Raw genomic sequence first — 11719 nt, forward strand, 5'->3', positions numbered from 1 at the left:
TTTGTACTAGTCATGGGACAACCATCCTATCTCATACGTTCTTTCTCCTACAACGACACTCGCGTACCTCGTCAACCCGACGATAAGGTAAGTCTCATTAATGTTCATGTACCTTGAGCACCATTCAATGAAATATTGAAATGCTCTAATGTGTTCAAATTCACATATAACTCGAAACCGTATATTTTTTTTATTTCCTCTAGGGGTCTGAATTTCTGGCACGACATTACTAAACGGGTCGGGTTTGGATCAACATGACAGGTTCTTGGGTTGACCTGTTTAACCCATTTTTTTTTTAATTTTAAAAAATGTGTTTTATGTAATAAATTAAATTGGTTGGGTGTGTTATGTAAAAACATTATAACTAAAAAGGAAATTGGCATAATATTTTATACATTAAAATGTAGTAGTTTTATAACTTTTATATTTGTTGTTATTAAAATGTGAATTTGAAGTATTAATATGTCAAAACAATAAGAAATAAATAGTTTTTCGGGTCAACGAGTCGTGTTCACGTTCATGTGTCTTACATGATTTTCGGGTTCATTAATGTTCATGTACCTTGAGCGCTATTCAATGAAATGCTTCAATGCGTTCAAGTTTCACATAAAACTCGAAACCATATATTTTTTATTTCCTCTAGGGGAGTGAATTTCTGACACGACATGAAATTAGCAGGTCTGGGTCAGTTTCTGGTCGAACTTGTCAGCCCGTTTGACTAAACGGGTCGGGTTTAGATCAATCTGACGGCGTCTTGGGTTGACCTGTTTAACCCATTTTTTTATTTTAATTTTTTAAAAATGTGTTTTATGTAATAAATTAAATTGGTTGGGTGTGTTATGTAAAAATTTAAAACTAAAACGGAAATTGGCATAATATTTTATAAATTAAAATGTAGTAGTTTTATATAAACTTTATGTGTAGTCATTAAAATGTGAATTTAAAATATTAATATGTCAAAACAATAAGAAATAAATAGTTTTCGGGTCAGACGGGTCGTGCTTAGGTTCATGTGTCTTACATGATTTTCAGATTCGTGTCAAAATTTTGGGTTCGTGTAGGAATGGACCCGCCAACCCGCGAACATGACCGTTCACTTGATATTAATGTACAAAAGTCTAAACCTTTTTTTTTTTTTTTTCATATTTCAATCTTTCAGATTAAGTTGATGTCAGATTCATTAGGCTGTGAAAAATGGTCAAATGTTTCTAAAAAATGTTATGTTGAAGAAGCCAAGAGTTACACTCAGCCTGGATCTGTTGCTGAGAAGAAAGCTTTCTTTGATGCTTATTACAAGAAACTTGCAGCCCAAAAAGCCGCTGCAGCCGCCTTACTAGAGCAAGAAAAGGCGGCTGCAGCTGACGCTCACCAAGTTGCTAGTAAGGTTGCTGATTTGTCACTTAAAAATAACATAGTAGATGCAGATATTAATAATATTAAGGTGTCTCTAATGAAGAGACCTTTGTTAAAGGTACTACTTTTATTACTATAATTGTTTTAATTTTATTTTGTTATGCTAAATTGCTAACCATATTTGGTAACATTTAAATTTTCTACTGTGTTACAGTCGAAAACTGTGTGTCACCGAAATGACGATATTACAACTCTGAAAACCAAAAACGTTACAACGAACGGTTACATTGATAAAAGGAGTTTGGCTCCAAAATCATTGAAGGTGTTAATGAATTCTAGTTTTGTAAAAGAATCTTGCCGAAAAACCCAAATGACAAAATCTACTTCAAGTGTTTATTCAACCCCTAAACGTGATGTAACGTCTATGAAAACCCCTGCTAAGGTGATTTTTTATTTATGACAGAAATACAAATTTTGTCCTTTAAACATACATGATTTACAAATCAGGTTCTTTAAAGTGTTTACTTTTAGGCGGTGTCCTTTACATGCTATGTTTATTTGATTTTCGTCCTTTAAGCTAACTCTCATCCAATTCCTACGTTAAGATGATGCACGTGAGTAACATGTGAGGGCTTTTTGGTCTTTTAACATGTCAATTATCCCTCCTCTCTCTCTTAAACCACGATAAACCACCAGATCAATCACACCCAAATATCTTTAACATGTCTGCATGTTACTCACGTGCATCAACTTAACAGATGAATTGGATGACAGTTAGCTTAAAAGACGAATATCATATAAACATAGCATGTAAAGGACACCGCCTGAAAGTAAAATATTTTTAAAAACCTGATTCGTAAATCATGTATGTTTAAAGGACAAAATTTGTAATCTGTCTTTATTTATTTATTTTTATCGTATAGGTTATTATGTCATTTTTCTAATTTAGACAGCTTAAGATTGTATTTGGTTTTGTTATAGGCATTTGTGAATGGGGTAAATAATAATAAGCAGCCTTTAGCAACCCTTTCAGTAAATAGAAGGTAAAAAATGTTTTATAAAATTTTAATAATATATTAAGGAATATAATCTTGATGTTTTTTTATGCATCTTGAAGGATTGAAACACCTGCTCATCCTACAGTTGTTGGAACGAAATCGACTGGCCCGAAATGGCACATTTTATCAGCAGTGTAAGTTTGAATAAATATTTATATGTTTTATCTATTATTTATTGAAAATCTACAACTTTTATTGAATAGTTCGAAGTCGTTTACTGCTTACAAAAGCAAATTAGAATCTCCAACTATATCGTCTCCCTTCGTGTTGAGGACAGAGGATCGAGCTGCACGAAGAAAACAGGCAAGAAACTAATACATTTTCGTGTCGAATAGTTTCTATTTAAGTATTTATTAATTATATTAATTACTCATTTTCAGAAGCTCGAGGAGAAATTTAACGAGAAGAAACCACAAATCGTGCACCAGAAAGCTCGGTTTAAGAATTATTCAAACTAAAACTTTTGTTTTAAAGCTCTAACTTTGCCTGACTAGTATTATGAGTCATGAAAACATGTCTATATATATTTATTTACATGTTCATTGTAGTTCAAACAAGTACCAAACTGTCATATATATATATATAGAAACATATGTCTATTAGTTTAACGGATGTATGTGTATGCATTCAAGTACATAATGGTATACAGATAACAGAAGATTTACCGACAAAATGATGTTAAACATGATGTGACGATATAACATTAGACTCATGGTTTACTTGATCAAGACTTGGAGATCTCTCGGCTTTCTTCCCAGGATATAACAAATAATGTTGCACGATAAACACCAAGTCGAATAATATAGACGCCTGCAAACATAGAATTAGCAGTTACACTTATGATATAGTTTTATTTTTTTTTTTGATTTTTAAAATGTTAACATGATATAATATGTTTTAGGTATACATGATACATACCAAAGAAAGCAATGTTTTGCCTATATTTCCATAGAAATTCACCCCCGAATCTACACCACATGTCGAAACATAATCTTGGTTCATAATTCATGCTAACATAATATAAAATTTTGAAAAAAAATATAACATACGTTGGTCGATAGATTGGACCGCCATTTGACCATAATTGGTCAACCCACCGAGTAAATCAAGCAATATGTTACCGATGCTGAATCCAGTTGTGCTCTTCCTTTTAAAGTTCATAATTACCTGCGGTATATACTTGATGACGGTCATGAAAACCTGCAACATGCTGTAATAAATATACTATGTCATTATAATTCATATTCTCATAACTAACAAATTTGTAGTCGAATAATGAATATTACCTAAAGCACGAGACGAGCCACAACCACCAATGTTTTGGTATGGCTATAAAAACACAAATCGCAACAGCCGACCACGCTGCTAAAACTATGGCCATAGTAATCTTCGTGACCTTTTGATTTCCACGCTTCATAATTATAAAATAAACGATTAATCTTCATCTAGAGCATGATATATTAAGGGATGTGATATTCATACACCACCTTCATGCTGACTCGTACAGGCCTATACGAGCCGTATAGGCCACACATGGCTGACAAGTGTACAAAGGGGGAAATACAGCTTTTTTCAGCTCGTATAGAGCCTGATACAAACTGGCACAACTCAGGTCCTATACGGCTCGTCAGGGGAGGCTTTGAGGGTGGACAATGTGGGTGTCCAGCGGGGGCACGTGCTTTTCAGGGGCACGGATAATTTAAAAAAATTCCAATATTATATATATATATATTATTTAGAATACCCGAACTTTTATAAGCCTGTGATTTTATAATACCCAAAAACTTTATAATCTATTTAAGTCATAACCTCAATTAATATAATGATTTTGCTAATTGTTATGTTTATTGCTATAACTTTAATCGTCGTTTAAAAATAACCGTTTACAACTTTACATTATTTAGTTCGTTAAGACTTAAAAGAGCACATTTTTTTCAGCTTGGCCGGGGTACGTGAATTCTCAGGGCCGGCCCTGCGGCCCATATAGGCGAAAAGTGGTGTGTGAAGATTCATGATGCATGGTGTATGAAGATCCTACACCTATATTAACTATAAAGATGGTTATATTATACTTACTTCATAAATGGCGATCTGAAACAACGTAAATGCAGTTAGCAGAACCGCGTGAGTAGAGAAAGCAACATCATTAGCAGCTACTGGTATCATCTGCCATTGATAATATGCAAACAACTTTCTAACAAACTCTAACCAACTTTAACAAACTTTAACAAACTATTTACATAATAACAACTAACTAAAGAAACAAATAGAACCTGATTGGATCCATATTTTTTATGATACTGTCGTTGAACCGTTGAGCTAAAGAACACGGATGCATTGTATATGAGATATGACGAATGCTTCGTCAAATTCAACACAACAAAATCAAAATTCAGCCCCACAACGCTGCAATTCGCCAATTCGGTGTCAAAACTTGAAATCAACTCATGTTTAATAATAATAATAATAATAATAATAATAATAATAATATCTTTGTTGTGCTATTGCTGTGATTTACTGCGTACGATGAATAATAATAATGATAATAATAATAATGGTTGCCTTTTTCGCTTGAAGTTTAAAATGACTTGGGGATAGAAGCTGATGGACCAGGCGCAAAACGCGATCCATCCGAAGACATTCGACAAGGCCTTGAGCGCGGTTGAGTTCCATGAATCCATTCTCTACTAGCAACTTGAACTGTTGATCAAAATATCAGGATGTCCTGGTATTTATGTGCACTATCATAGTGGGAGCTCAAGTGGTATAAGTGATGTCATTTAGCGCCAACTTTAATATTTTATGAACATGGTCATTTTTTTATTTTTGGGAATTAAGTTGCTTGGGGTGGATGTATATCTTGTATTAAATGCGAAAGAAAATAAAATGATATAATATAACGTAATATAATATAACTAGTTTTATCTCAGTGTTTTACGTGGGTTGATTACTTTATTTATTTTAAATTCTTGTAAATATATATTTTTACATATTGGAGGTTTAAGATCGTTTTATAAGGGTTTATTTAAGTTTTGGTTTTAATGTTTTGTTGTTTAATTTATATTTTATAATGATTTGTATTATTTTCTAATATAGTTTTATTATGATTTAATATGTATAAATTAGTTTGTTATGTTCATTGAATATTATGAACCTGGTCAGTTTTGTGTTGTGAATTAAGTTGCTTGGAGTGGATTTGTACATCTTGTAGTAAATGTGAAATAAAATAAAGTAAAATAAAATAATGTAAAGTAAATTAAATTTTAATATAATGTAATAATATATAATGCAATATAATATATTATAAATTGATAATAATGATATAATGATTGATGTTAGTGGTATGTAAATGTATTGCATTTAAAGTAATGTTTCAAATTTGTAATAAATGTTTTTGTTATAAAAGGGTTAGCGAATAATTTACTTACGGAGTTACTAACACTTTGAAATGACGTTTTTAAGAAATCAGATGACGTGTCTGTATGTAAATACGATTGAAGGAATATAAGGTAAATGGTATGAGTGGTATATGCAATATGGTATGATTTTAGTGGTATTTAAACGTATCCTATTAAAGTAATGTTTTAAAATTATTGTAAATAGGTTAGCAAATAATTTGTTTATGGAGTTACTAACATTTGGAAAGTACGTGTTTATCAGAAGACGCATGTGACACGAGTCGTGTCATTGAAGGAATACGGTATAAGGGTATAAGTCGTGTTATTGTTTGCTTTTAATTGCTAAATTTGAAAATTTACGAGTTTAATAATTAATACTTATATTATAGTATTCACACAAACATAACGCAAGTAGTTATTGAAATGCATATATAAAGTTTTATGTGCTAACTTTTTATGAAAGGAATAAAATACCTTTATTATATAAAATAAATGTACTTTTGAAATAAAGAAAACATATAGAACTGAACACCCCCCCCCCCCCTCCTTCTTCCTCGTCCATCACCATCTCCATTTTTATTTTTCTTTGAAGGTTCATAATTTTCGACAAGTTCCAACGCCCTCAATCACTACGTTTTCATCAGTATAAAATTAAAACCTTCTCCACCACATTACATTTTTTTCCATCTCTAAGTTACGGGGAAACAAGCAACCATAAATAATCTTGAAAACCATTGCATAGTTAGCAACCTACTTTCTTCGACCACCATAACCAAACACTCACTATTGCTTCGAGCAATACAACCAATACTCAGTTTCCATATTCATTCTAGCATCCACAAAACCTTAGCGATGCATTGCTATTGGCTCTGATATGTGACAAAAAAGAAAAGGCGGGGGTTGCACGCTTGTTCATGCGTGTTAGAGAAAAAAGAAGAGCTCTATAATTAAACATGCATGTGATGAATTAAAAACCTGGTTAATAGAAACAAAACCAAACCAAACCAAACCATTATAAAAAAAATGGTCATTTGCTCTTAGACCATTTGTGTAATGGCACCACGAAGCGGGCATGACACCCATAAAGTCAACATGGTCGGCGGTATACTACAATTTCATGTATTCATATAAATCATGTATTTATAAGTAAAATTTTTAGCCCTAATTTGATTTTGGGTATTAACCGAACGGATAACCGAAAACCAATTGATTAATTTGGTTGAGGCTATTAACCGAACCGAATAGAACCATACACACTCTTTAGTCCATAATAACATTCAAATCCAGAAGCCACTGCTAACCATATTTCTCCTGCGCCATTCTGATTTGTAGGGCTGTAAACAAACCAAATGAACACGAACAATGCCTAATTTATGTTCGTTGTTTAAGGAAATAATTTGTTCATGAACGTTTACCAAATGGGAATTTATGTTCGTGTTTGTTCATTAAGGAAATGAATGTGTTCACGAACCCAAATAAAATCGGCGGAGCCTAGAGATCGAGATCAATGTATTCATTAATAGGAACGAGAAAGAAAATGCGAACAATGCAAATCGATGTGAGAATATTAATTTCTTATTTTATGTTAGAGATAGTAAATTAAAGAATATCGTATACAAACAAACATGAACGAATGTTTGTGAACAGATTACCGAACGCACACAAACATAATTAAACAAACGGGAGCTCCGTTCACGTTGGTGTTCGTCCATTTATCTAACAAACAAACATAAAACTTCTTACAATTCTTCCATCATTTGCATCTATGGCGACTGCTATTATCAGGAAAACCCTCAATTCCATAAACCCTAATAACTATCCAATAATCCGATCCTTATCTACCACCGCCACCGCCACCGCCACGTCATCCTCCTTCACCTTCTCTTCCGATCAGAATGACGTCACCACCACCGGAGATGATGACATATACATCAAGGCACGTAAACCTGCACCGTCCACGTCAGTCACCATGCCTATGTCATTCATGACTGGTTCAATTGTCGGCAAGAGGTTTTATAAGCAAGTTACTACCAGACCTGCTGACGACGGAGTTGGCTGGTCCGTTATGCTTGATTACCGGACACTTAAGACGCCTTCCAAAAGGCCTCTTAAGTGTCCGACTCTCCCGCTCGCCTACGCGATCGCGGCCGAGTGGGATTATCAGGTTCAGTTCACGTTTCTCCTAATTTTATTGATTCATTTTACTTAGTTTCGGTTAATTTGAATATAGCCTTAGACTGCACATAGGAGCCCTATGAGTTGATTGATTACTGAATTTATTTGAACTCGGATTGATAAAAAGCTCGAAACGAGCTGAGTTTTTTTGAGCTCGAGTCTCAAATTAAGCTCGTTTAGTTTTACTTAGTTTTGGTTAATTTGAATATAGTCATTGGAATGCACATAGGAGCCCTAGTTAGATCATTTCTTAAATTGATTGATTACTGATTTTATCGTTATTATTATTATTATTATTATTGTTATTGTTGTTATTATTTGTGGTTGAATGAATTAGTTTACATCTTGCAATTATTGCGCATAGCATATACTCGGATCGATAAAAAGCTGGAAGTGAGCTGACTTTTTTTGAGGTCGAGTCTCAAATTAAGCTTGTTTAGTTATTGAGCTTTGTGTATTTTTTTAAGTTTTATCTCTTTTGGATTTTTAGTTCAATTCACGTTTCTCCTAATTTTAGTTTATTGCTTCATTTTACTTAGTTTTGGTTAATTTAAATATAGCCTTAAAATGCACATAGGAGCTCTAGTTAGATCATTTCTTAAATTGATTACTGAATTTATTATTATTATTATTATTATTATTATTATTATCTGTTGTTGAATGATCCTAATTTTTGCTTGATTAATGTTGTATTTCATGAATTATACCTGTAAAATGACAATCGGATCGATAAACAGATTGAAACAAGCTGAGATTTTTTGAGCTCGAGCTTCAATAAAGCTCGTTTAGTTATTGAGTCTGAGCTCGAGCAATGCATTGGAAGCTTGTTTAGGCTCGTCGAGCCTTAACGAATATTGTGTATCTTTTAAGTGTTCTCTCTTTTGGACTTCTAAGTGATAGTTTTACACTACACAGACGAGGTCTAGAAGAGCGTTGGCTCGTTTAAGACTTTAAGGTACTACACGAGGTTGGGCCGAGCTTAGGCTCGCTTAAGGTTTTTCTTAAAATATATATAAAATGGATAAAATTGTATATAATTTTATTAATTACTTAATTTTGCTTTATTGTTGTTGTATTTCATGAGTTACACCTGTAAAATGACAAATTTCTCTGCTTACTTAAAAATTTAAATCTTGTGATTATCATGCACATATGAGCCCTAATTAGACCATCTCTTGAATTGATTACTGAGTTTATCATCCTCTGTTGTTGAATGATCTTAATTTTGCCATTATAACCGAGCCGCTCGCGAGCTACTTGGGCTCGGATAGATAAAGACTCCAAATGATCTGAGCTTTTTTGAGCTCGAGCCTCAAATAAAGCTCGTTTAGTTATTGAGCTTGAACTCAAGCATTGCATGGGGAGCTTGTTTAGGCTCGTCGAGCCTTAACGAGTATTGTGTATTTATAAGTTATTTCTCTTTTAGACTTCTTTAGTTCTATGTGATAATTTCACACTACACAGCCGAGCTTTGGTTCATTTAAGGTACTACTCAAGCCAAGCTTAGGCCCGTTTAAGGTTCTTTTACAAAATATATATAAGTAGGACTTAAAAGTATATAAATCAATTAATAAATAGTAAACAAGCTAAGCCTGGGCTTGAAAAAATCAAGTCACAAGCCGAGCTGGAGCTCTCGTAAGTCAAAATGAGCCGAGCTCGAGCCTAGTCAAGCTCGGGCTTGGCTCGGCTTGTTTATAATAAACATATGATTTTTGGGGGTTTTTTTATAGGCTTATATAGGGATAGTCTACAATGGTTCAATGCCATTATTGGATGTTTACACCAATTTGCCTGGAATTTGTAGAATTATACCAAAATACTCAGCAATTGGCCGGAATCTTACCAGAATCTGACCAAATTTGGTTGGAATCTTACCCAGAGGTTGCCACCTGCCGGGTCGCCTGGATGGCAGCAAGGTATTTTCCCTGTGCCTCGCCCAAAGGCCTAGGCGCTCGCCCGAAGGGCTTTGGACAAAATTGGCCATAACTAGATCCTCTCTCAAATTGATTACTATATTCATCATTCTATGCCGTTAAATGATCATAGTTTTGCTTGATTGTTGTATTTCATGAGTTACACTTGTAAAATCCCCTCCTTGCTTCAAATTTCGCGATTATCATACAAATACGAGCATATGTTAGATCCAAAATCTTACTTTAAGTTAAGAAGTGACTCGCTTAACCCTAAAATGCTAGCTCTTTGCATGTTCAGATGATAGTTCAATTCACAATCAGTTGGTTTTTTTGTTGGTTGTAGCTTGCAGATGGAATCAGGCCATTTACAATGCCTTTAATGAAACTTGCATGTACGGCTTTGGAGAGAGTTCCCCTCACTCGTCCAAAGATTATTGATAATTTAATGTCAAGGTTTAATCAAGATTTGGTCTTTTGTCGCGCTCCTGATGATAATGTTCTGACGAGTGGCGTCCATGGTATGCAGCACATTACATAAACTCATTAAGTTTTTTAATATTAACTTTTAGAATATTTGAATTTGTAGAATTGCAAGTGAAGAAGATTGATCCTCTGCTTAAATGGGTAGAATCAGAGTTTGGTTTTAAGCCCGTTGTATATTCCAGCTTTTTTGGCGGGAAGCAAGAAGACGGCCTTGTAACTGCCATTGAAAACGTTCTTAAGAAGATGAATGATAATGAACTCGCAGCCATTGATGCACTTGCATCCGCATCACACTCGTTAGTAATTTCAATTGCATTATTTCGCGGGAGACTTCAAATTGAGGAAGCGATTGAGTTAATTAGACTTGAAGAAGATATGCAGGTTTGTGTTTCATTTAGACATGTTACAGATAAATATAATCTGATTTTATTTTTATTAAAAATCTTTTGCAGGTGGATAAGTGGGGTCTGGTAGAAGGCGGTCACGATCTTGATGTTGCAGACCTTAAAGTGCAAATATCATCTGCTACGGTTTTTCTTGGTCTCACAAAAAAGTTTTGAAGTGGCGTGTAGAATTACCATTTTGCCCTTGGCTCGGCTTTATCAATGTTGTTTTGCCATTATCGTTTCTTCATAGGTGTTAAAAGTTAATACTAAGCATCGACTAATAAGAGGTAAACAATCGTATCATTAATCACATTTGTATCCTCATCTTTATGTCTTCTGTATGTGTTAAATTTTTAGAATAATCAACACAATGAATAGCTTCTTGCTTGAAAAATGAATATTTAGAAACTTTTGTTTTTTTAGATGCTAAACCGCAGTTTAAGGTTCTTCATCCTCACAACATTGTAAGCAAATAGGTGGTTGTTTCTTGATATCACAGTAGCAACAAGATATATCGCAGTCACTGCTGCATCCTACGAAAACCATTTTGATGATTTAGTGAATACCGCATATAAGTTATATAACAAGTTTTGAAATTTAAGCATCACCTGTTACAAGAATGTAGTCTAAGGGTTGGATTTGTTGAAGATTGATAAGAATCGGTGAATCCGTTATTGCTCCGACTTGAAAACACACCAAGAACCATACCGATACTAATAGTGACAACTTCATGGCATAGATTTGATGGAAAGGTTCGAGTGTTGGTGGCGTAGAGTATATGAAATGTTTTGGTTGGATTTGCAGTTGAGAGTTAGGAGTGTTAAGAATCTATATAAACTCAAATGACATGATTGCCCATTGCTACCCACTTGTCTATAGTATAATCCTAGTGTAGGAGTCATACATTGATGATGTCTAGTTATGGAATTGCACATATCTTTATCAAAGTGACA

General features: G+C 33.8%; 3 protein-coding genes across 3 annotated transcripts; 2 read left to right on the forward strand and 1 right to left on the reverse strand.

Annotated features, from left to right (window-relative positions):
* Window positions 1–2763, forward strand: LOC143583676 (uncharacterized). Its single transcript, XM_077065917.1, has 6 exons — window positions 1–87; window positions 1160–1471; window positions 1568–1795; window positions 2335–2396; window positions 2471–2545; window positions 2615–2763. The coding sequence occupies exons 1-6, from the start codon at window positions 13–15 to the stop codon at window positions 2724–2726; spliced, it is 864 nt and encodes a 287-aa protein (XP_076922032.1). The 5' UTR covers window positions 1–12; the 3' UTR covers window positions 2727–2763.
* A 257-nt stretch (window positions 2764–3020) lies between these two features.
* On the reverse strand, window positions 3021–5130 carry LOC143583669 (cystinosin homolog). Its single transcript, XM_077065911.1, has 7 exons — window positions 4974–5130; window positions 4685–4817; window positions 4488–4577; window positions 3698–3822; window positions 3461–3621; window positions 3330–3379; window positions 3021–3221 (listed from the first exon to the last, which is right to left on the reverse strand). Exons 1-7 carry the CDS (start codon window positions 5090–5092, stop codon window positions 3090–3092), a joined length of 810 nt encoding a protein of 269 aa, XP_076922026.1. The 5' UTR covers window positions 5093–5130; the 3' UTR covers window positions 3021–3089.
* Window positions 5131–7574: 2444 nt separating this feature from the next.
* LOC143583670 (uncharacterized) lies at window positions 7575–11072 on the forward strand. Its single transcript, XM_077065912.1, has 4 exons — window positions 7575–7973; window positions 10241–10415; window positions 10484–10761; window positions 10833–11072. The coding sequence occupies exons 1-4, from the start codon at window positions 7575–7577 to the stop codon at window positions 10938–10940; spliced, it is 960 nt and encodes a 319-aa protein (XP_076922027.1). The 3' UTR covers window positions 10941–11072.
* Window positions 11073–11719: the final 647 nt, after the last annotated feature.

This window comes from Bidens hawaiensis, unplaced genomic scaffold (assembly GCF_021521415.1).
Source record: "Bidens hawaiensis isolate Kalapana, Puna unplaced genomic scaffold, B.hawaiensis_p1.1 tig00032489_1, whole genome shotgun sequence".
NCBI classification, from domain to species: Eukaryota; Viridiplantae; Streptophyta; class Magnoliopsida; order Asterales; family Asteraceae; genus Bidens; species Bidens hawaiensis.